General features: G+C 38.4%; 1 protein-coding gene across 1 annotated transcript in view; it reads right to left on the reverse strand.

Annotated features, from left to right (window-relative positions):
• CPA6 (carboxypeptidase A6) overlaps positions 1 to 26,296 on the reverse strand; it is a 245,844-nt gene that overhangs the window by 14,758 nt on the left and 204,790 nt on the right. Inside the window, exons 7-8 of the mRNA XM_028533997.2 lie at positions 24,493 to 24,603; positions 23,915 to 24,005 (exon numbers count right to left, since the gene is read on the reverse strand). Of these exons, the coding sequence (XP_028389798.1) occupies positions 23,915 to 24,005; positions 24,493 to 24,603 (202 nt within the window). The remainder of the gene's footprint in view (positions 1 to 23,914; positions 24,006 to 24,492; positions 24,604 to 26,296) is intronic.

Here is a 26,296-nt window from a genome sequence, read left to right on the forward strand (position 1 = left end):
GACAACAACAAACAAAGCCCAGAGTGAGCAGAAAAAAGAAAATAATCCAAATTAGAACAGAATTAAATGACATAGAGGCTAAAAGAACAGTTCAAAGGATCAATAAATCTAGGAGCTGATTCTTTGAAAAGATAAACAAAATCCCTGATCATTTTTAAAAGGGAAAATTTCAAAAAGTTTTAAAGAGATTGAAGGATATTTAAAATATATGTTATTTTAAGTAGGTGTTAAATTCACACAATTCAAAATTTTAAAGTCCTAAAATGATTATATTATTGATATGTAGTGAAATGCTCTACCCCTGGACTATACCCCCTAACTTTACAATTGTATTTTTAATTTTCATAGATTTTTGCCAGATTGCTTACTAAGATTTTTACTATTTACATGTTGACAAGCAGTGTATAAACTGTCACCTTTCCTTAATTTCTACGAACAATACCCTTCATGTTTATCACCTTTAAAAATATTTTCAATTACAGTTGACAATGTTATATTAGTTTCAGATGTACAAGAGTGATTATACATTTATATACCTTGGGCGATGACCACCCTGATAAGTCTAGTTCTGACATGATGCCATATACACCATTGTAACGTTGTTATAATGTTATTGACTATATTCCCATCAATTTTTATCATCTTAATTTTTGCCAATTTAATGGCAAGATAATTTTTTTGGACATCAATTTCTCTGTTTTGATTGGCCTCTTCTCTGAATAGCTCATTCATATCCTTAGCTCATGTTATTTTCTTGGGCTGTTTATCTTTTCCTTACTCATCTATAAAAGAACTTTGTATAGATATTTGTCATCTGCATTGTATTTTATCCTCAAATTTATAATTTTTATTCAATTGTTTATGGTAACTTTAATCATTTTAGATCTAAAATTTTATATAATCAGTATGTTTTTCTTTTTAGATAACTTTTGGGTTTCTTGTGTTAGTTAAGAAATTTTTCCCTATTTTTAGAGATTATACATAATGCATAGATTTTCTTTTAAGAACTTTATCATTTTATTTTTTTCCAACGAAAGTTTTTAATTCTTTTGGATTTATTTTTATACATATGTAATATATGGTTATACCTTCAGTTTCTCTATATGGATAGCCAGTTTTGTCAGCATCATATATTAAATATTTTATCATTTTTCCACTGAATTGAAATACTACTTTGGTAGTATATTAAAGTCTATTGCATGGGTGGATCTATTCCTAGATTCTCTGTCCTATTATCCTGATCTGTTTGTCTCTTTCTATATTGTTACCCTGTCAATCCATAGTAGCATTCCAGAATGCCCCGATATCAGGCAAGACAAGTTCCCCTTACTGTCCTTTCATTTTGCAATTTTATTGCCTTTTTAGGATCTATTTTTTCATATAAGCTTTATGATAATTTATCAATTCCCAAGAGCTGAAAACATAATGAAAAACCCTATTGAGATTCTAATCAGGATTGCATTCAATTTCTACTGATTTTGGGAGGATGTTACTATGTTGAGCCATGCAATCAAAGGACCTGTTATGCCATTCCCTTTGCTCAGATTGTGTTTTATGTTCATTCATATTTTAACATGTTTTAGTATATTTTATTTATTGTTGTTACTGTTGTTGTTATTGTGAATTGAGAACTGTTTTTCAAATGGCCATTTCAGAGTGCTGTAGAAGCCCCTTCATGGAAGCATCAGTGTTCTTCCTATCCTTTCCTTTCTTCCCTCCACCTCTACCTCCATCTAATGTAACTGGAACTAGTTCCTCAGGCTTTTCCCTTAAACTCCATTAAGAGACTTAAGTGCTACCAAAATAACATAACCCATCGAGTAAGTTTTACATTCAGTCTTACATGCTATATAAACATACTGTTCTGATAAGTTTCCTTACAAATTATGTCTACCACATATTTAGGATAACGAGTAATAGCTCTATTGACATTTCCTCAGAAAATCAAATACTCTTCTAAATAACTAAACAGTCTAAGTTGCTAAAGATAAACTGTTTGCTTTGTTCAAAGTGTCAAAGGAGACATTTAATTCTTCAGTATTTTCATTTTTCATTTTCTGTGTGGATTGTAACTATTTCTAAGCTACTCCTGAATTTCATGGAGGCTAGATACTTACTTTTTCTCAACTTAAAAAGGGTAGAATTGCTGTCTTTTAGACCTTATAAGGGAAGAAATACCAAACTGAATGCTTTTCTCCTTCAAGACTGAGTTGCAAGAGGGATAATTATTTGGAAAATGAGACTGCTGCTACGAGTTCCTTTTGGAGTAGGGAGCAGTTAGGGCTAAAGATGGGGATGCGGGTGGTAGATATATCGCCCTGACAGCGTAGCATCAGTGGGACCCTCCTGGCGACTCAAAACTACTAGCCTTATTCTCAGCATCCTCAGTAGACCCAGCCAACACTAATCTTTGCTGGGTAGGTTTGAGTTTTTTTATAACTTTCCATACTAGCACAGATAGTACAGCTCCAACATAGGGTGGGAAAAGCAGTGGAGTATAGAATATAGAATAATTCTAGAGATGATTGTGTCTGCCTGTAAATCTGGTAGCACTTATGTTGTGCTGTAGATATTTATTCATATGGACTCTTCTCTTCTTTAGAGGGTGAGCTCATTTGTTTTAAAGATCATGACCTAATATTCCCAAGTACTTAGTAGAATGGATACCTTTGCAATTCAATTCTTTAAATGTTGCTGAGTGGATAAGTGATGCTTACCCTACTTAGAGAAGGTGCTTACACCTTGGCCTGTTTCATTGGACTGTTTCATTGATTAAACAGCTAAACCCCAGTTCATCTCTATGGAAAGTTGAGGACATGCTAGGGCAATGAAACCAATAAAGTATCTTCCAATAGCCTATCAGTCCATGAGAACATTCTGTTACCTAAATATTTCTTGAATAATTTCAAATATGAAACTCTGAGTTTACCTTAAGTTATAATAGGTATTTAAACAAATGTAAACAGTTTCAGAAAGGAAATGAGGTCCTTAGAATTCTTATATAGAGGTGATGAGCCCCAAATTCTTCATGCACAGGGGTACAAATCCTCTTTGGCCCTCAACAAGATTCAGAGCGATGGCTTCATGAGTAAGCTTTAAATAGGTCATAGCAGAAACAAGGCCATTAAATTTCCTCTTAAACTACACAAAACTGTATTTGTGTGCTGGTAAGCTTTCTTCCAAAGAATGAATGGAGACATATTTGCAACTAGAGAGAACAGTTTACAATAGGGAGGCTCTGAGGAAGAGGCAGAGAGAGCAGAGGTGTGTGGAAGATGGACATCGGCCATAAAGGGTATAGGCTGGCCAGCAAAGCGGGGCAAGGGGCAGCAGCTTCTAGAGGGCCAGGGGGGTGATGTTACCCAACTTTTCATAGAGCCTGACCTCCTGCTTAAAATAGTATTCTCCTTTGGTTTTTGACACGTATATGTTTTCCAGCCACTCTGTTCTTGCCTTCTCAGTCCTCTTTGTGAGTTTCTCTTCCTCTATCAGTCACTTAAAAGGAGGAATATCCAACTGTTTTGACTTTAGTCCATTGTTTTCAATTATTTCTTTCTTCAATGAATATGGCTTCTTCAAAACTACTTACATGTTGATACTTTCATTTATTCAACAAGTTTTTACTATGCATGTACCACACACCACACACTGGGATACACTGCTGAACAAAACAATGGGTCCTGCCTTGTGGAGCTCACATTTTAGTGGTGGTGCTAGGGGTGGGGACAGGGGGAAATAAACAATAAACATAGGAAATAGGTGAATTACACTGTGTGGTAGAAAAATGCTGTGGAGAAGAGGAAAAAAACAGAGGGGTGTAAAAGATCGGGAATTCTGGGGAGGTGGGTTGCAATGATAAGTTGGCAATGAAGGTTCTTCTCAGAAACTGACTTTTAAGCAGATGTAAAGATCACGGGCGTCAGCCAGAGCATCTGGGGAAGAGTGTCCTGTGCCAAAATTGTCCGCACACCCATCTCCGTACTCACTGGGCCTAGCACAGTGTTCACTCAATATGGGGCACATAATAAAATAAAGCAGCATTTTATTTCCTAATTATCATGTGCAAACTAAACTGCATAATATTAGGAAGGGCCATGCCTCGATTTAATGCTGTTTGCCTAAGAAGCACATTAGATACTGGAATATGCTATAGCATTTTACGGTTTATTCTACGGCTTGGCATCCTGCCAATGTTATTTACCACAGATTAAGTATTGATTCAGCAGAATGGGATAGCACATTCAAAATTCTCTCTGCCTGTGTTTTTCTCTGAGTTTTTGCCTTACTCATCTCTTATACCAACCCTGTCTTTAAAAAATAGAAACAATATGAATAGTGGGGCCTCTAAAAAGGAAATAAATTAATTCAGGTGGAAAGAAAGCCACTAAAATGATCTAATTTTATTTATAGCCTTTGGGGGCACTATTCCAGCTTTACTAAAATGCAGAGGGACAGCTCACAAGAATTATCGAACAGTATGTCCCTTTGTGATTTTAAGCAGCTGTGTGGGATATACAATTTAAAGAATCCTGTACAGATCTGGCCTCAATTACACAGATTCCGATCAGAAATATCTGCTGCACTATAGAAGATCAAGATAGCTGAAAGGAAAAGCACTGGACAGCATCTCAAGAAAACAAGTAAAAAAACACCCAGAAAAAGATTCAATACCCTGGAAACTACGATGAAACAGGCTTTTAAGGGAGAGGGACAAGAAGCATAGTACCTGAAACTGTAGGTTTTAGGAGCATGAGAATCTAAAGCTGACTTGTTTCCCCTTAGTTTAGAGGAGCCAATACATTGTTTCTGGAGCTAAGACAAAATTCACTTGGCCATTGTCACATGCAGAACAAGAGCAGAATATATAACAGATCTCTGCTGTGCAGAGGAAGAGATTTTAGTCTTGTCAAATAAAACAGCAAACATCTCTGTTCTGAACATTTCAGCAATTTAACTTCTGTGCTACATACATCACCTCTTTAGCTATTGAGTACTGAGGTGCGAAACTCTACAGGGACCTCGTAAATCTAGAAAGGAGACAAGATGCACACCTGGGAGGAAATTTGAGGACAAGGCAATGTAGGTGGAATACAGTGGTAAAGGGTGCAGTGCAGACTGAGTCCATGGGGCACAGAAGTGGGAGAGGGAGCAGGGGGTTTAGGAGTCCTGAGGAGACTGCAATGGCAGAGACCTGGTGGGACTCAAGATGGATGGGATCAGAAAAAATGGGATCTTAAAAGTAAAGGACAAAACAATAAAGATGTTACTGCTTCTATGAACCTTTGTCCTTCCTTTTCTCTCTAAAACTGGGATTGTGAAATGAAGAAGGATGGTAAAATCAGGAAGGATTGTAAAGTGAGGAGGAAGGGGGTCTTTAGAGGACAAATGGAGAGGAAAGGGGCTCTAGAAGCAGCAATGGACTGAAAAAAGTCACAAGACCGGGCTCCAATAAGAACGTGTATTGCTAAAGAGCTCAGTGGCAGGCATGTCACAGCTCTGGCTGCATTTGTCCAGGGCAGGCCAGGACCCGAGTCAGTGGTTTTCACATGGTGCTGTGTTGCTATCAGTTGTGTTTTTGGGCAGGGGGGTATCATACAGCAGCTAGTCACAGGTTCTAAAATGATTTAACTCAGATAATTGGTTTAGTTGTCCTGATAAGTAACTCTTAATTTATTCCAATATGCTCTTATAATGGGGGAGAGAAATGGCTGATTAGAGTGGGTGTGCTCGGAGGTGCCCACAGGAGTGCGCTCTCCTCATCAGCTGGGTATGGGGTAGTGAGGGAAAGAAGCTGAGAACTGTTGGCAAGAAAATGATTGCTAGGACTCTTTCTAGCATTGATAGTTCGCAGTTCCAGTCCAGATGAAAAAAAATTCCAATGTAATTACATACTCAGTTTTCCTTAACATCCTTAGGATTCTGTTCTACGGATGTGAGGGTAAAATTCAGTGATAAATGTTGTGTGACTTGATGGATGTTTTTGTTCATAGAGGCAGTCTTGGAGAATGGATTACAATCTAAAACTTAGCTGGCAAGTTGTTTAATTTTCAGAACATATTGCCCTTAGATAAAAATTTCCCTTACTGCCTAAAGTCCTCCAGCCCCTTCCCAAATTGGTTTATGCTGTTGTATTACAAATCTTGGTGTAGGGCTCCTGATTGACCAAACAGAAATCATTTACTGCATCCAACAATCCTCAAAGAGCTATGGAAGACATTGTTTTAATTTCTCTCCAATACAGCCCACCCACCTGCTATTGTCTAGTCAAAACTCTCCTGGGTTCTTGTAGGGGGTTCTCTGACTCCAGGTTCTTCTTCAATCTGATCCTCAGAAGTCCTGAATTAATTTTACTGCAAACATTAATATGCAATTTTTTTGCCTAAAACTTTCCGATGGTCAACAACTGCCTTCAAGATAAAGGGACCAGATTAGGGGCCTTTTCTCTACAACCCTTGTGGCTGGCTGAATAATGGCCCCCAAAGATGGTGCGGTCCTAATCCGTGGAATCTGTGAATGTCACTTTATCTGGGAAGGGGCCTTTGAAGATGTGATAAATGAAGATTCTTGAATTGGGTTGATCTTCCTGGATTATTTGGGTGGGTCCTAAATGTAACCACAAGTGTCCTATAGGAGGGACATTTCATTACACACAGAAGAGAAGGCTTGTGACAGGAGTGGAAGGAAGCTGAGGGTTGATGCTCCATCACTGGCTTGAAGGTGGAGGAAGAGGTCACAGGGTAAGTGCTCCAGGTGTGGCTGCTAGAAGCCAGAAAAGACAAGGAAATGATTCTCCTCTAGAACTACCCCCGACCTCCCATTAAAGAGTGTGGTTTGCCTGACCTTCAGCCCGCTAAAATCCATTTGAACTTCTGGCCTCTAGAACCTCAAGAAAATACGTGTGTTGTTTTAAGCCACCACATTTGTGGTAATTTGTTAGAGCAGCAAAAGGACACTAATATACTCTTATAAGTACCTTTTATCTCTACACAGCATTTATCACGGTTTAATGTAATTGCATTTTTACTAAACTGTCAATCTTGAAGGCAGGAATTATGTCTTTTTCTTGTTTATATTTCTTATACCTAGCATACCACCCTTTAAATATTTATTAAATAAGCTAATAAATTTACCAGACTAGAAAATGCCTCCAGAAAAATTCTTCTTTTTTTCTCTTTTCTCTCTATTAACATTATTTGGTTTGGGGGTCAAAGCTCTTTACCTGGATATGTGAGGGATTTATTTTTTGGGCTGAAGATCTCAGAGTCCTCTTTAACTCCCACAGTGTCCCCATCTTTCCCTGTCCCCCTCCAGTCACCGTGTTCCAAGGCTCTGCCTTCCCAAATCTTCTCCTACCTCTCCTCTCTGTCTCTACCTAATTTTGGCATGCATAATCTCTCACCTAGACAACACCACAGCCTTTCAATTGGTCTCCCTGCTACTGCATGCTTTAATCCATCCTTCACACTGCTATCAGGGTACTTTTCTAAACCACAAATAGATCATGTTAGATCATGTTATCTCCTCCAAACTATTCCCAAACCCTCATTGGCTTCTCACGGGTAACAACATCAGTGTGAACCCCTCAGCATAGCATCCAGCCCCCACCAATGGACCATTTTTAGGCTCGTGCTCTTTTCTGTATAACCCTCTCAGCAGCCGCAGCCCCAACCCTCCCAGAGCCCACTCTACTCCATCAATTCCTCCCATACCTCTTTGCCTTTGTTTCTCCTCTTCCTTCAGCCTAGACTGGCCAGTTCCTCTTGAAACCTGTCAAAATCCTTTCATGCCTGGGAGACTCAACTCAAAAGCCACCTGTCTGCAGCTTGCCCACTCGAACCCCAGTAGAATTTCTCCTTCCTCTCTCGTCTGTGAGCATGACACTGTCTCATGCCTCTAGTTGTCAGCTCTCACTTGGCCTCAGCTCACAGCTGGTTGTTTACATGCCAGGCTCCCTCACTGGGCTGTGAGTTCCCAAGAACAAGGACTGAATAGTGTTCCTATTGCCCTGGCATTGTGCTTTGCTCATAGCAGGGGCTTGATAAATGTTTACTGAGTGAATCGCTCTGTCCTACAGCAAGGTCCCTCATAGCCTGTCACATCAAAATTGCATTTATGTTTTGGAGCTGAAGGTCAGTTTTATTACAATTTAAGGTTATAATAAAAGGTAAGAGCTTTTATTATAACCTGCACAGGAGCCTGATCCACAATGTTGTTTTCTAGGTTTCTGGCATACACTCAAAAAATATATGCAAATAAAATTATACCCGAGAATAAGAATATACCTGAGAATGATAATATATAAAAAGAAAAGGGAATCAATTAATTTTGAATCATATTACTACTTTGTTGCTAATGCACCTTCCCAATCTAAGGGTGATGAACAAGATAAATTAGTGCTGTTTTTGTCGTGGAACTTGCTGGAAGGCCATTCTAGAATCTCTCAAAATTGCACAGACTAGAATGGCATGCCAGAACCTCATTTTAAATAGATGCCAGTATAAGAAAACAGTTATTGTATTCTAGTGAAATATGTCACATGAATTAAAATCTTTTTGCTGATATACACTTTCTATTTTTCTGCATAATAAAACAATAAATTTTTATAAAATGTTTTGAATCAGTGTAAAACTGCTTTTTCTCTGTATTTCATATTCAGCCCTTCTAGGGGAATATCAAGAGAAATGATGGAGGACAGTGCATTTGGTGTTTTTCAGGTTGGATAATATATAATTGAGTGGGGACTCTAACTTTGCATCTCCCACCCCTACTCCATTTGGCAGGGGTGGCGAGTGGAGTCAGTGAGGCGTGATGCCGGGAGGAGCACAGTGAGACTTCTTCGCAGACCTGTGATCCGCTTCCTTGTAGGCCCCACTCCCCCATGTTTTACTGATAATTAAGCTAAACAACAAAAACTAACATGAAAGGAGAAGTGCTTCGAATGGTAATAGTGCATTCTGAACCTTGACTTTAGCTAAAATTGCATTTCTGGTTTTTCTTTTTTAAGAGAAGAATAGTAACTTTTTAGTGTTTTTAAATTTTTTGAGTGGCCAATACATGTACATGATTATACCATGTAAATTGCTCCCCCCTTCACCTGTCTAGCCATCAATTTCTTTTCCCCCAAAGCAGTCACTTTTACTACTTTCTTGTTTTACGCCAGGTTTAGTTTATGCATTTATAACTAAAAAGCCAGTTTTATTATGTCCATCTTTGAAAAAAAAAACTTTTACACAGAGAGCAATACTATTTATATTTTTAAATCTTAAACCTTGCATTGTTTAGCTCTATGTGTATAATCCTGGATATTTTTTTCATACAAGTACATAAGACAGCTGTATAATTTTGGCTCTTTATATTTTACTGTATAATTGTAGAGTAATTTACTTCACTAGTTCTTTGTTGATGGACACTTGGGATACCTCTAACCTTTTGTTATAAAGAGTGCTGCAATGAGTATCCTTGTACGAGTTATTTTTTACACATGTAACTATAGCAATAGGATAAACTTCTAAAAGTAGAATTACTGAATTAGTCAAAAGGATGTGTATTTTTTGTTTTGTTGACATTGCCAAATACCCTTCCACAGAAGCTGTACCCATTCCCACTCTCAAAAGAATGTATGATATTGTCTGTTTTCTCATGTGCCTCTGCCCAGCAGTCACTCCAGCCAGATGAGGAGCCAGCTAGATCCTCCCGTTTCCCTCAGAACTTCATCGACTGCTTCTCGCTGGGGCCTAAGTGAATGCTGCTGTTTCTGAACTCTCCATTCTTGCCACGCCCTCCTGGATGCTGGTCCTGCTGTTTACTAACCTGTCCTTTCACTGACACTCCTGCTCCAGTGACACAGATCAGTCATTTTCTTCCTGGCTTTAAGAGCTCCTAGTTATCCCTCCCTTGAAAGGCTTCTAATTATCCAGTGTTTGTCAAACTCTTCCATCAAAACACCCCTAACAGGCAAAGTCAACATAGACTGTGAGTCCATAACCTCTTTGAAATCTTTGTTTTACCTTAAAAATCATGTGGATTGTCCACTCCACTCAATTATATATATGTTTGTTTTAACATCAAATAATTCTCCTTCTGAAATCTTCAAGTGAGATTGACATGTCTTGAAGGTTTGCTATGACTCTTTGTGACTCTCTTTGTGATATAACTCCATAGAGATATAGTCCCAGTTCAGTTTGACAAGCATGGCTTCTAGAATAAAATCTATAGAACTCAGCACAACACTGCATCTCAGCATGTCCATCACAAACCTGGGACCTCTCCTGCCTCATCTCTCACCAGCCCTTCCAGCCTTCTTCCTCCCAGCCAGGCAGGGCCACCTGACATCCTCACACATACCTCCTTCTGTTTCATGCTGCATAGTTTCCTCAAGGACACACCTTTTTCACCTACCTGGATGCCCTCTTGACACTGAATCCTTTGCTCTGTTTATCTTCTGACCCACAGTTTAGCCTAATTAAATCTGCAATCATCTCTTCTATGAAGATTTTTCTGACTTTATCAAGTAGAACTGGTCCCTTCTTTCTTCACATTTCCACTGTATCACATGCATATTTATATATATATATATCTACATAGGTACAACATGTATATTTCTACACAGTATCTATAACATTTTACTTCATTTTTTTCTTTCTCTTCACTCCTTTCTCCTTTCTCTTTCTTCTCTTCACTTACTCCAGCCTCAACAATTTAAATCCTGATGATGAAAGGAAGTGTGCTAGATTTGCTTCTGGTTCCCAAGTGCCTAGCACAGTGTGGCAAACAGAATGTATGCAGTACAGTTTTGTGTTTTTTTTTTTTTTTTTTTGCATGAATGGAAGAGTGATTGGCATTTCTGATGTGTCTGGTCAAACTGCTTTCTAATGTCTCCAGAGATACATGTTCTCCCTGTTTTACCATTGCTTCCAGCTTACTTAGGTTATCACATTTGTTAGGTTATCACATTAGGTTAAACATTTTGAGGAATAATTTAATAGATGAAATGTTGCCTTGTTTTATTTTAATATCATTTTTCATTAGAGGGGTTTGCCCATTTTATCATGTTGGTTTATTTTCATGAATTGTAATTAAAAAATTTTTTAACCTCTAGAGTCTTGGAGTTGTTTTTCATATTTCATATGGGCTCAATTATTTTATTATGTAATGTTTGATTCTGAAGTGTTTATATAAAAATGATAGTAAAACTTTATTTCATATATTTACTGCAAATATTTTTTTTTTGCATGGTTGCTTATCTTAGTTTTGGCTCCTTAAAAAAATACTTAGTTCTTTACTTAATAAAGATATATCCACATTTGGAATCTATTATGATATGAGGGGGAATTTATTTATAAAAGATTGTGTATTTATTCTTACATGTTTAAACTTCAGTCACCTTCACAGTACTCTCCATTTGATGCAATACACCTATTTGAGACATTTTTCCACTGCTCTAAACAGTTTTTGAACTCATAGATTTTGATGCCTTTTAGGGCTTCCCATTTTTTTCCACCTCTTCCACATCTGCAAAATGTTTCCCTTTGAGGACGTTTTTCATTCAGAGAAACAAAAACAAGTCACTAGGGGTGAGATCTGGTGAATAGGGAGGGTGGGGTATGGGGGTCCTGCTGTTCTGGGTCAAAAACTGCTTGCTGACACTTAGCAAGGTATGGGCAGGTACACTCTCATAAATCATCCATCATGAAATGGGCAAGTGTGTTGAAAGAGTCTTCAAAAACAATTCACCAAAGCCAAACACAGCCTCTCACAACAGTGCCAGTGGTACACTGATACAGATGGGTTCCTAGAACACTCACCTTGTGGGGGAAGCCTGTACCACAAGGGGCCCACCCTCCAGAAGGTAATTCTAGGGCTTTTTTGGGTTCCCTCTCATATATGTCAGTTGTCTAAAGATGCAGTTAATTTATATTTTGAAAACAATTCTTTCAAGTGGGAAAGTGACGTGGACTCTGGCCCGCATTGTCCGAGGAATTATGGATGAAAGGGATGGCACGACTTCTCTCTTGATGGGAGAGCAAGCCTCAGAGCACCTCGGCCACTCTCTCAAGAAAAGAGCACCCAGACCCTTGCCTTGACAGGCTTTTATTGGATTAAATTTGTATAGGAATACAGGGTGTATATATAAAACTCATCAATCATTGTCAGGCAGAAATGATTAAACAATAGATAACATTCAAAGAACTCTGAAGGCTTAATCAGAGTCAGGGTCAGATAATTAAAGGGCCATAAAACTTTGAGGAACAAACTCACTTCCTGCTTGGATCCTTATCATTTTAATTGAGGGTATTAGCAAAGTAGGTTTCATAGAATTTTATTCATTCATTCTTAAGCCTGATTGCCTTAGGGAACCTGCCCTTTCCAGCACAGGGTGGCAACCACCTTCAGCATTGCTTCAAGCTTAAGTCATTGTTTCAGGCTTAAGTCAGGCAGGGGAAGTAAGGCAGCCAAGAGATTAGAAGACTTCTTGCAGACAGAATGAGGACTCAGGCTATATCAAAGCAAAGGGGCGAGGGTCCATCACCCCCTTTTTCTGTAGCCCCCAAGTCCTTCCCCGGGGGCCCCGTGATCGTGCCTGTCTTTGGTCATCCCTCCCTTGAGGAATCTTACCCGTCATTGGCTAACAGATCAAGCATTGGGGGCCAGGCAAGGTGAAGAAAAAGGAGCAGAAGTGGCACCCCTGTCAGGGAGATAAGCTTTGTCTCCTTAGTGGCTTATGGTCCCAAGTTTGCTCACTCAGCCTTAGCCATTGGGGGGTTACAGCCTTGAAACTGGGCAGCGCAGTCCCCAAAAGGAAAGTATCATTTTTTAAAGATTTTGGATAGACGTTTTTATTATTTTGAAGGAGTCTCTCTAATTTAAATGAAAAATGTTTCAATTACAATTGAAACACAATATTGTATTAGTTTTAGGTGTACAACATAGTAAATAGACATTTATATAACTCACAACGTGATCATACCAATAAGTTACACACAGTTATTATAATATTATTGACTATATAAGTATAATTTGAATCTAAATATCTGCACTCAACAATCCATTTGGTAGAGTAGCCAGAATGATTATCTTAAAAAGTTAGTTAGATGATATCACCTTTCAATTCAAAACTCTTCAATGATTTCCCGTCCTATTCTGAAAAGAATCCAAAGTCCTTCCTAAGATGTTCGACATATATCATCTTGTATCTGGGTCTGTTCTCACTTCATCTCCCACCCTGCCCTGCTCACTCTGTTGCAGTCATGCAGCCCTCTTGTCCTCCCTTGAACACATCAGAGATGCTCCCAACCTGGGGCCTGGACACTACCATTTCCTTTGCCCCCTCTGTCCCCAGACCCCCTTCACCCTCTCACCTATCACAGTGGTCTTCCCTACACACATACAATAGCTAACTCACCCCACCCCTGGCGTGATCCATTATTCTCCTGGCATTATATTTTTCTTTACAGAATGTATGACAACCTTTGTTTTGTTTATTGCTTTTTCCCAACAACCAGCTCAGTAACTAGTAGCTGAAAAAACGAGTGAATAAATTCAGGCATGTATCTGGTAACCTCAGATGACCAGTATCACAATGTATTTGGTATTTTTTCTTATGATGTAAAAAACCTTTTTTCTTACAACTTAAAAATACTACCATCATAGTGTCATTTATGACTATGGTTTGAACATTTGTCCCCCCTGAATTCATGTGCTGGAATTCTAGTGCCCAATGTGAAGGTATTAGTAGGTTGGGCCTGTGGTGGTGATTAGGTCATGAGGTGGAGCCCTTATTAATGAGACTAAGGACCCCATAAAAGAGATTCCAGAGGTCTCCCTAGCACCTTCCACCATAAGAGAACACAGTGAGGAACTGTCATCTATGATACGGGAAGCCCTCACTAAACACTGAATTACTGCCTGGTTCCATGATCCTGAACTTCCCAGCATGCAGAATTGTGAAAAGCAAATATGTGCTTTTTAACAAGCCACCCAGTCTCTGGTATTTTGTTATAGCAGCCTGAAATGACTCAGACAGTCATTTTGGGGGCACCAAATAACTCCTCCTGGACCACTAGTGTTCTGCAGACCACTAGGGTTTTGTGAGGTTTGGGAAGTGCTGCTTTAGAAGACAGTATTATTCAGTGTAGGACAGCATTTCAGGTAATTATAAAAAGCAGTGGATAAAAAGAATATCATGGTTTTCCTATCTCTGTACGTAAGAATAGCATGCAAAAGAGATTGTTTTAATAATAGAAAGTTACTTCAAAACAAATGTGGATTAAAAATAAGCATATAGATTAAAAGGGAATTGGGAATCTGAACACAAGGAAAATCATTAACATTAGTGACCCAGAAGGAACATAAGGCTGCAATGCTTATGAGATGTTAAACACAGTCACAAGAACCAAAAATTCAAAGCAGTTAGATATGCATGAAATTTACGAAAATAAAAAAATAACACAACTTGTCAAATGCAAATGATACAGCTGGAGGAAAATTATCAGGGCGATGTAGTTTGTTTTTGGTAAACTCAGAAATGCAATAATGCTGAAAAGCAACCAGCATAGTGAAAAAAGAAGTAATAGATAAAAGTTTTAAGAACCTTCCTTGTATGCCCATGGCAAGACCAGAGGCCTTCTTAAGATTGAGCAGACTTGGAATGTTACCTGCTTAAACAGGTACAATAAAATTACAGGGCTTCGAAATCACTTCAAATTATGTGACCAAATGAAATATCAGTAGCCCAGTGTCCCAGGAGCTGAAGGAGTGATTCTGTGACCTCTATTATGCATCAATTAAAATTTTTTTAAATGCTATTTATTTACTTCAGTGACTTACAAAAATGAGCTATTTGTAAAAGGTTTTAAAACTGCAATATCATTCTGAAAAACTTTAACAAAGATATTTGTTCGTAATGTTGGAATAGGTGTCATAAGTAAACTAAGATATTGTCTTTCACGTGACAATTATTATGTATTTACCCACAAGAATGATCAGAGAAATAAAACAAGATATCATTTTGTGTATACACACACAATCAGTATCAAACATAATTTAATCTGTGGTTACAAAATGCTGATTTTTATAGCAGCACAATTTACAATAGCCAAGTGCTAGAAGCAACCAAAGTGCCCACTAGTAAATGAGTGGATAAAAAAACTATGGTACATTTACATAATGGAATACTGTACAGCAGAAAGGAAGATGGAACTTCTACCCTTCACAACATCATGGATGGAACTGGAGAGCATTATGCTAAGCAAAATAAGCCAGGTGGTGAAAGGGAAATACCATATGATCTCACCTATAAGTGGAACCTAATCAACAAAACAAACAAGCAAGCAAAATATAACCAGAGACACTGAAATAAAGAATGAACTGACAGTAACCAGAGTGGGGGGCAGGGGATGGGGAGAGGGATAATGGGGGAAAATAGAGGAAGGACCATTAAGGAACATGTATAAAACACACATGGACAAAGCCAAAGGGGGTAGGTTTGAGGGTGGGAGGTGGGGATAAGTGGGGCAGGGGCCATGGTAGGGTACAAATGGAGACAGCTGTACTTGAACATCAATTAAAAAAAAACCAGAAAGCTGATTTTTAAAATTATTTGGGTATATCTTGCATAAGAAACATGAAACATAAAACAGAGAGATGAAGAGTTTTTCATATAACTGGTATCTAGATTAGCAAAATGTGTTTCCATAGCAAGAGAAGAAAATAAAAGTGGTTTTTTTTTTGTATTTTCTTTGGCTTTAGACACAGAAGGATTTTCAGTTCTGTCTTAAAACCTTCTATCCTAGAAAGAACAAAATTTGCAAAAACATGTTGACAGTTGACAAATTAGAGGAGCACTAAGAGGTACAGACAATACATACTTTGGCTGAGTAATGCTAAGAAGGTAGAGGTAATAGCTACTAGTATTTCTAATTGGTACATTATTTTAGAAGACTAAAATAGTATGGATGATAATTGACTATGAAAAGGTGGGAGAGATAGTAGCAATAATGAAAACGAGGAAAAAAAAGAAAAATTGAGCAGAATGTCAGAAAGAGCTTATGAAACTTCTTGGTCGAAGTAATAGGTGTGCACTGGGAAATGAAATATTTCTGAGAGGCTCTGCATTGGTTGGGGCTTCATGAAAGGGCACAGAATCCACCGTGGCTAGTTTGAGCACAGAGGATTATTTTTTGAAGGTGTTAGGGTCTTTCAGAGCCATTGGGTAAGGAACTTTAGTTTGAGCCTTCGAGAGGCAACATGCAGGTTACCAGGAGGAGCTTTTCTAAGATGAGGAAGTAGCAGATTCAAGGAAGAGTGGTGACAAGGAAGCTGCCTCAGGTAAACCATACTCCCCACCATGGTGCTGCTCAGCAGGGACAACAGAAGCCACCAGAAAATGACCCCCATCTTCCTTCCATATTTAAAGTCTCACATGAGGGCAGCTAAATGGTAGAACACACCCAGACCCCTAGTTCTAAGGGGTTCTAGGAAGTGTAGTCTTTATCTTTTCTGGCCTCCGCAGTAGAGGAAGTCACACTAGAAAGAGGTTGGAATGGATGGAGAGTGCCAACCAGGAGACGTACTACAGACTTCATTACAAGAGAAAGTTAAAGAGAAAACACCTAAACCAACGAGAAAACCAGAAAAATCAGTATGAGCCCGTTTTTCCTAAGTTTCAACATCCATTGTCAGCTTTTCCCAAATTTCACCAGGGCTATATTATACAAGGATTTAAAAAACAACATTTGGGACCAGAGTAAGAAATACCTTAAAGACGCATATTTTTATTTGGAAACTTTTAATTTGAAACTGTGACAGTATTGCTCTGGTGCTACTTGTAGGAGGCAGCAAATAAGAGAGAAAGGTGCCTGACACTGGTAGATGCTATACGATCAGGTACAGGTGGGATTGTTTTAGGCAATTATGATGATGATAGAAGGCCTTAAAACCATCACCAAGAAGTCAGGCCAACACTAATTCTCATTGTGTTCATGTCTAAATTGATAGCTGGGTTTTCAGGCAGTGTGGCAGCATTGTGGCAGATATGGTGATAAAGCGCCTGCTAGAAACACCTCTAAGCGTTCAATAAATCAATGTAAATACACAGCAGAGTTCTCAAAAATGTTCTTGAAGGAACAGACTGGGAGAGAGAGCTGGAATAACAGCTGAAGCAAAAGCTGCAACCATTCTCAGGCTTGTTTCAATGGCTGAATGCAGTGGCAGAAGGCCTGGATCAGGATTTGGATTCTCAATATGCAGGAGGGGGAGCAAGACCCAAGCATACACCTGGGGCCCTAAAAGAGTGACACTTTCAACTGAAGTGTGGGCTGCAAAGCAGTCTGCCTCTGTGGGAAGATATCAACCTCTGGCTAGGAGGAAAAAGTCTCCCCAGAGAACTGGTAATCATACACCTGACATCCCATGCAGATTCAAGCTACCAGCTTGGTAACGAGGTGTCCCAAGATCATAAATAGTAACTGAGGAATCCTCTCCTTTCTTCTTACCATATATTCCCCATCTCTCTCTCATCTGTGTTTCATCATTTGATTAAATAGGCCCAGTCTTATCATTATTTTGATATCAACTACTCCTTTGTGGACACACGTTGTTCAGCTCTGACCAAGTGGAGTGACTGATCATGATAAGTTGGTGCCCAAGGATCACACTAATGACTAGAAACAGAGGCACTGGAAACAGATTTGGCTTCTCATACTGGCTCAATTTTTGTGTAATTTGAAGCATGTTTCCTAATTTCTCTAAATATTAGTTTCTTCATCACTAAAATAGGGATAATATTAGCATTGACCAATGGGAAATTCATTTTAAGAACTTAACACATGCTAAGCACATGGTGAATCTTTTTTAAAAAATATTTTATTTATTTATTTTTAGAGAGAGGGGAAAAGAGGGAGAAAGAGAGGGAAAGAAATATCAATGTGTGATTGCCTCTCATGTGCCCCTTACCTGGGACCTGGCCTGCAACCCAGGCATGTGCCCTCATTGGGAATCAGACTGGTGACCTTTTTGTTTGCAGGCTGGCACTCAATCCATGGAGCCACACCAGCCAGGCCCACATGGTGAATCTTTAATAAATGTTGGCCATGTATCATCCCCACCAGAGAGCAAACCCTGTATGATTTAAATTTCTAAATCTTTAGGATACTATGTCCTTTACTCTCTGTTAAGTGAGCATAATAATTTAACTCACTGATTCTCTGATTTTAAAATTTCTCTATCGACTTCTGCAGGAGGTTTTAGGTGATTATTTTTTTACACTGAATTGGTTATAAAACAAATAGAACAAGTCAACAAATTTTTCCCTTTATATTTCTGCAGAATCCCAAATAATTCCTTGGGCATTAGATAAGGACTCATTAAATCTTTCAGAGCTTTCTGGTACAACTTACAGCACCTTGCATTATAGAAGGTGCTTATACATTTATTTTGATTTAACATCGGATTAATATATAATGTGTTGGAATCACCCTTAACAGAAGTGGCAGGAATTTTAGGGGTCAAGTTCAACCATCTAGCTGATATCTTATTCCATCTATCTGTCATTCTCAGACTCAAGTTATCCAACTCCTGTCTGTACATCTCAATGATATAAATTCATTGTCTTATGAGGCAGTGCACTCCTGTTGTGAGTTCTATGCCTCTGAAAATTTGATAAGGGTGAGTTCTCTCCCTGAGCTCACCTGGAGGCCAGTCTCAGCACTTTCTCACATCCCCAAATAGCAGGTCCAATTACACAAACCGTAGCCGGTGAAGCAGATTGAACTGAATATTATCAATGGTGGTGGGTATGCAATACTGATAAGGATTTAATTAAACATTTAATTAAAATCCTCATTAGACATCTTTGAGTTCCACAGTCCCTTTCTAGATATTTTAGCAATGTTACCTCTCTTTTTTTAGCCTCTCTTTTTGCCCCAAATTTAGTCTCTGAAATTCCTATATTTTTATAGCAATTCAGCTCAGGTTCTCAGCTCTAATAGCTCTCTCTAAACCAAAGCCCTTTGTGGGAAGAACTCATCCTCTTAGAAAGATGGCAGCGACCTTCTATTCTTCCACAGACATTGGCTGAAAACAACCTGTATGGAGTAATTTCCCTCATCATCTCAGGTGATCTATCAAAATATTTGTCCAACTAAACAGATCTCCCCTTTTTTTTTTTGGAAGAATAAGTGGGTTTGGGCAGAAGAAGGGCATGTGTGGAGAGGGACATAGTAACTGGGCTGTAAAAAAATATGGTTTTCCCTATATTATGCCTAATTTACAATATTAGGTGATTGAATATTCTAAAAAAAGTAGTTATATTTCATTAAGTGCCTAACTTGCTCTAAATGGCAATTAAAATTTTTTAGAACAGCTTTATGGAGTCATAATTCACATACCATAAAATTCACTCTTTTGAAGCATACAGTTTAATGCATTTTAGTATATTCTCAATCATCGCCACTATCTAATTCCAAAACATAGGGGCTGGCAAATAAAGGTTTATAGTTGAGAGTACATGAAGTGCAGGTTATTCTTGTGCTATTATTTAGTAATTAGTATAGTATGCATTATTATTAACCTACTTTTTCCCATCCCTGTGTTTCTATTTTCTCCAAAAGAAACCCCTTACCCATTGGCAGTCACTTCCCATTGCCCCCTCTCCCTAGCCCTTTGGTAACCACTAATCTACTCTCTCTCTCTCTCTGTGGACTTGCCTATTTCAGACATTTCATACAAATGGAATCATATAATATTTGTTATTTTGTGACTATCTCATTTAACTTGGCATAATGTTTTCAGGTTCTTTCATGTACCAGTACTTATTTTTTATGGCCAAATCATATTCCATTATATGGATACACCATATTTGGTTTATCTACTCATTAGCTGATAGACATTTGCATTATTTCCACTGTTTGGCTGGTATGAATAATGTTGCTATAAACATTCATGTGCAAGTCAATGTATGACAAATGTTTTTATTTCTCTTGGGTATATTCCTAGGAGTGGAATTGCTAGGCCTTATGGTAACTTGGTGTTTACTTTTCTGAGGAACTATTAAACAGTTTTTTAAAAATTTATTTTTCTTTTATTGATATTTTAGAAATGGAAGGGAGAGAGAAAGACAGGGAGAGAAACATCGATGTGAGACAGAAGCATTGGTTGCCTCTTGCACATACTCCTACTGGGGACCGAACCCACAACCCAGGCATGTACCCTGACTAGGAATTGAACCCATGACCTTTTGGTTTGCAGGAGAATGCCTAACCAAGTGAGCTACACTGGTCAGGGCTATTAAAAAGATTTCCCAAGTAAGTGGCTGCATCATTTTACATTCCCACCAGCAACTGGTAGTGTTTCAATTTTTCCATACCCTCACCAACACTTGTAATTGTCTTTCTTTTTTATTATAGCCATCTTAGTAAGTGTGAAGTGGTACCTTGATGTACATTGCCCTGATGGCTAATGATATCGAGCATCTTTTTATGCTTATTACTATTTGTATATCTTCTTTGGAGAAATGTTTGTTCAAATTATTTGTGCATTTAAAATTGGGCATATGTCTTTTTATTGTTGAGTTGTAAGAGTTCTTTTAATATTTTGAATATAACTCCCTTATCAGATATACAATTTTCAAACATATTCTTTCATTCTGTAGGTTGTTGCAATAGTAATTTATGTTTAGGCAACACTTGATTTACAAAGGGATTAAAGCTTAAGTATGGATATCATCCAAACCTTGCTTCTCTTCTGGATTTATTCCAATTTGGAAAAAAGCATGCCCTGGCTGGTGTAGCTCAGTGGATTGAGTGTGGGCCTGTGAACCAAAGGGTCACCAGTTCATTTCCCAGTCAGGGCACATGCCTGGGTTGCAGGCCAGGTCCCCAGTATGGGGCGTGTGAGAGGCAACCACACATTGATGTTTCTTTCCCTCTCTTTCTTCTTCCTTTCCTCTCTCTGTAAAAATACATAAAATCTTTCAAAAAAAAAAAAAAGAGAAAAGCAGTGTTCACAGCATTCTCTAAAAAGAGTTCAGGGAAAGATGGGAAGAAAACCTACTGTGCCTAGTAGAGAGTATGTGCTCAGTTAACTTTTCAAAATGAATGCATACAATTGATATATTTATTCCTGGTTCCCACCACTACTCTGACTTGAGTCCCTCTGCTGGACTTTCAGAGCCATGATATTCATTTCATGGTCTGAAGGCAGAGCTATGAAGTATTGGGAAGATGTACTTGTTTCCATATGTATGCTCTAAGCTCTCTACTCTATATTAAGTGCACTAAAACATAACACTTATGGGTCAGAGGTTTTGTGGTAAAAAGCAGTTTTGTGTTGTACACTTTAAGTTTGAAACTCACTGACTTAGGAGAAAGAAGCAGTTGTTTTCCATGGGCTTGGGCATTTCTGTATCATTTATACTATGGATGCTTATTTGGAGGTTCACTTTGGGATTTCACTTATTTCAATGCCCTTGACCTAAGAGTGGTTCCCTCAGTGAAGTTCACTGTCTCCTTGACCAAACCAGCAGCTGTGGGGAGATGGGTCTGATGCTGTGAGGGAGGAAGGCCACATCTGCCTGCCAGCCAAGTCAGCTGAATCTACTTGGGGGATGTTTAGAAGGAGAGATGATCCCAGACAGGCTGTCTGCATTTCCACATCACTTACAATAGTCTATCAAAGTCATTTTGCAACTGACGTATGTCATAGTCCCTTGTCAACATCTTAAGTGTTGACTTACAGAAAGAATCAGAATGATTCAAAAATGGGAAGAATCAAAGGAATTCTAGTTGGGACAGCAGTTGAAAGAAATCAGAGAAGGCATACGTATGAAGGAAACAAGCTAGGCAAGGGAAGAAGAACCCAGGGAAGCAGGACAGTTATTTGTAACTGGATATAAACAAGAGTCTAACCTTACACAGGCAGAGCGGGCTGGACTGCTAGTGTTACTGAGCTCAGTTACCCACTCAGGGCACTCACTCAGATGGTTGTGGGCTTCCTGTGTATGACACATGTATGGGTGTGGGTAGCGGTCAACTAGTGAAACGGGACGCATACCTGTGAGCATGTGCAATGGTCCCATCAGAGAGGGGGAAAAGAGAATTTTAAAAAATCAGCAGCCTTAGGGAGTTAACATGAATAAGCTTATTGTCTCAGTCCAGATTGACGAAAAATATCTTAACACTAAACAGTCATCAATAATGCCACTTTATAGTATTTATGCAATGCCTTTTCTTTCCCTGTGGCTCATCAGTGCAACACTCTCCTGAAGGAAAAGGTGATTTTACAATTGACCTGAGGCTAAGAGGTGAATTGACTATTCTGGAGGGGGAGAAAGGGAAGGTCACTGTTTGGAGCTAGGACTAAATTAGGCATTAAACATGTGTCCATTCCTTTAATTCCTATAAGAGCCGTTTGAGGTGGGTATTATTATTATTATTATATAGATTATGGAAGATTACCCAAATCTTTTGAGCAATAATGGTAGAATAAAACCATATCTCATACTCTAGAGCCATATTCTTTTTCTACTCTACCCAGTTCTTATTTGCCAATTCTAACTGATGGAGGGAGGTTCCCCAGAGGGAAATGTGGGATGAGTCTAAGCCCATGTCCATTCTGTCTAAGGCTGGTGGGGACTGGAGGAGTAGCATGTAATACAGAGCCCAAAGTGTCACAGAGTGAGTGATTTATAATAGGCCTCATTTCTAAGAGAAAAAGACTTTCTATTATGCAATGGTTGATATTTTGAAGGAGTTAAGGTAGGACTCTGCCTTCTGATACCACTTCTCTTTTCCTTCCCTTCTGTTGACAAGTATAATACCAGTGAAGGACACCAAAATATGTCACCACCAAATATGCCCCCTTGGCCTAAAAATTATTTTGAGCTGAAGACAATGAAGCAGCAGAAACTGCAGGGAAAGATCTCTGTACCTTCCCCTTTTCTGCCTAAAGACATGCTATAAATTCTTATCTTGGTGATAGACTCTTATCAGCACCTGTGCACCTGTGAAGAATCTAAAGCAACTTTACTCCCTGAGTTTCCTCCCACATATTTTTTTCCCACAGTTTGCTGCCCTTGGAAGCCTAAAACTGCTTACCTCTGTCCTGCCATTTCTCCTTAAACATTTTCCTCTTTGTTGGAGATGCTGTGTAAGCCAGAGTTCTAAGTTGTGATTTTGAGTTACTTTTCATGAGGTTTCTCCCATGTGACATGCATGTACATGTTGATAAACTGTCTTTCCCTTGTTCAACTGTGTTTCTGTTTAAGAGTCCCAGATAAAAACTCAAGATGGGTAGAGGTAAAGTTTTGCCCCCTCTACACGAGCTATGGCTAATTCTCTCTCTCTCTAGTATCCTACCTGCTTTTTTATTTTGCAAGTTCCCTTTCTCAAAATGACATCATTTCTTTGCTTGAAAGGTATGTACCAATGAAACAGGTAATGTAGCAGAAATATATTTTCTGTTTGTGTGGCGAATTAGTGCAGAGCTGGCAGTTTGGTGGGTTCTCAACAGGGATCTGGCAGCTTTGGTCATCATAGACAGATGACAGCAGGATCATTGCCACTCTCAGTGAAAGGATGAAAACACTTAACCAGATTTGTACCGCAAACCAAACTTCTTGTTTTAGCTTCTGAATGACAGAGACTGTATTCCTTAGTTTCCTGCTTTTACATCAGTGTTTAAATTTCCAGTTTTCATGATTGGGTTGATAGATTTAAATCTTTGTTGTTTACATATTCAAAAGCCCTTTCATTTTGTTTTGCAAATTATAGCTACAATGTACATATTCATGTTTTTCTCTGTTAGGTTTTCACATATAGAAAAACATCAGCCGTACATTAGAGCCCTAACGAGCTCATCAGTTCTGAGTGTAAAAGCTGTGGAACCTTCGGATCTGAATCTCAATGAGTCCCCGACTTACCGCACCACTTCACTCTCCAGTTCCGGTTGGCATCGACTCCGCGGCACCGAAACCTTGAGTTCCTTGACCTTGTTTTTCTCCAAAATCGATCCTAGAATGTAATTAAAAACATAGTTGCAGAAAGAATAGTTATAAGATTATTCACAAGCATTTCAGTAGCACAATCAATTAGTGAATGAATCCCAGCACTGAAGGGGAGAGTTCCTTCTGGAACAGACCAATTCAGGGCGTGGGAAGAAGACTGGATGGATACCCGGGTTCAGGCTCCACTCTGTGCCGCAAACTTGCTGTCTCTTCCCTTAGCTCAGCCTCATTTCTTTACAGGCAAGTCAAATAAGCTGGACTGAACTAGTGATTTTCAGTTTATTTTAAAAGAGAAATATTTATTTATATGAAATTTATGCAAAGCTACACATACAAACAAAATCAAAAGGTTGCTATGATCGGGGAGGAGTGGAGGTTTCTCTTGTAGCTCTGGATCACTGGGCTGGTGTCCAAAGCTTCCTTCCTGTTCTGTGACAGTTTCCTATATGATTTATTCAGTCTCTCTCTTTGATTGAATAGGCCAAGTGACTTACATTGGTCCAGCTGAAATGGTATCCATCAACATTAAACACAGGCATGATATAGAAATACAGATGATTCATCATTTTTCTCATGATTGGATCACTCCTGTAGGTTAGAAGAGCCTGAAAGACAAAGGTGACAGTTTTCTTATAAATTGATTCCAAATACAGATTTCTAAAAAAAAGAAAAAGAAAATCCTTTCTCTCCATGGAAATACCAAACATGCTGGGTTAAAAAGCAACAACATGATATGAACTATACTTTTCGACATCATATACTTGTATTCTTTAATGAGACTTTTATAAATTCTATATTGTGAACAACATTTTAGCAAAGGTGGCAAAACATTATTTGGGCAGCCTCTTGCCCAAGTCATGTTTTTCAGATATGGCTGTATTTTAGGTTAAGAAAGGAACAATTTTGTATAATCAGTTCTTTATAAGATTCCATTCCATTGTGGACAAAACACTTAAATATAGTTTGATATCTTTACATGATATACAAGCTGGTTATGTATGTCACTTGTCTGTCTAACTGGTGCCAGATTTAAGCCTTAGAACTTACTGCATGGACACTTGGTTCTTCCCTGGCTTTTCTATAAAAACCTTGGTGAACAATACAACATCTCTGTCATCCTGTTCTTGTGACTGAGTGTTACTTCTCCTGTGTCTGACCTCAGCTCTAAAGATTCTGCTTTACAGATTTTGCCTCAGTAGAAAAATACTGAATATACCAAGTCAAGTTAAGACATTTTGAAATACCATCCCTTTTTTTAAAAGTTCTTTTTGATACGTGTTTGTCTATGTATAAAGTATCTCAGAAAAGCATGTAGGAATTTTATAGCAATGGCTGCCTCTGGGGAGCAGGACTAGGGGACAACATACAGGAAGGAGAATTACTTTTAATTTTACACCCATTTGGATTGCAATGGAAAATAAAATAATTCTTAAATATTATGTACCTACTTCCTTGGAAAATTTAATACTTAAAATTTCAATCTTTCTTTACACTTAATTAAGTAGAATTTCTGAATCCATTGTAAGCACACTCTGTATTTACATAGTGAGAATTCTGTTCATGGAGAGCAATCCAATAATACAAGTTATTATTAGAAACTATTACTATATTAGATAGAATACTGAAAACATAGGGATATATTTAAGAACATAAGATTTATTAAATACAATTTTATTAAATATAAATATCTATGGGATCATCACAAGTTGATAAGCATTAATGTGAATTTCTCCTCTTCTCTGTTATTTAAGGCTCAGTAATAATTTGTTGGCCAAGTAGCTTTAGTAGAATTTTCATATATGTTTGAATTTCCATTAATTGTCTAATGTTTCAAACTAGAAGAATCTCTCTGATATATAATCAATTGTCCATACCTAGAAATTTTGTTTTCATTTAACGAATGGAGGCTTCCCAGTGCTTGGAGGAAACCTGTTGGGGATGGCAGTGACAGAGCTATATGGTTAGTGACATTCCCCCCCTAAAGTGGCTTTCCATGCCACTTTAGAAAGGAAGACAGAACAGATGGGAGAAAAATGAGCTGGGGCAGCAAGGCAGAAAAGGATAGGAAAAAGTCGTGGTAATTTATCCTACAGGCACTGGAACCTTGGCTCATTTGTCCCATTCCAAACTGGGGAAGTCTCACCTTTCCCAAGCGTGGATTATGGGTCATGTCACCACCTAACCACCAGGCCATGCTAGAGATTTTCCTGAGAGTGGTCTCTTATCCTGCCTTCTCCTCCTTCAATGCAAGTGACCATTATACTTTCCTATTTAAAAGAATATTTCTAACTTCCTTTT

This window comes from Phyllostomus discolor, chromosome 7 (genome assembly GCF_004126475.2).
Source record: "Phyllostomus discolor isolate MPI-MPIP mPhyDis1 chromosome 7, mPhyDis1.pri.v3, whole genome shotgun sequence".
Classification (NCBI taxonomy): Eukaryota; Metazoa; Chordata; class Mammalia; order Chiroptera; family Phyllostomidae; genus Phyllostomus; species Phyllostomus discolor.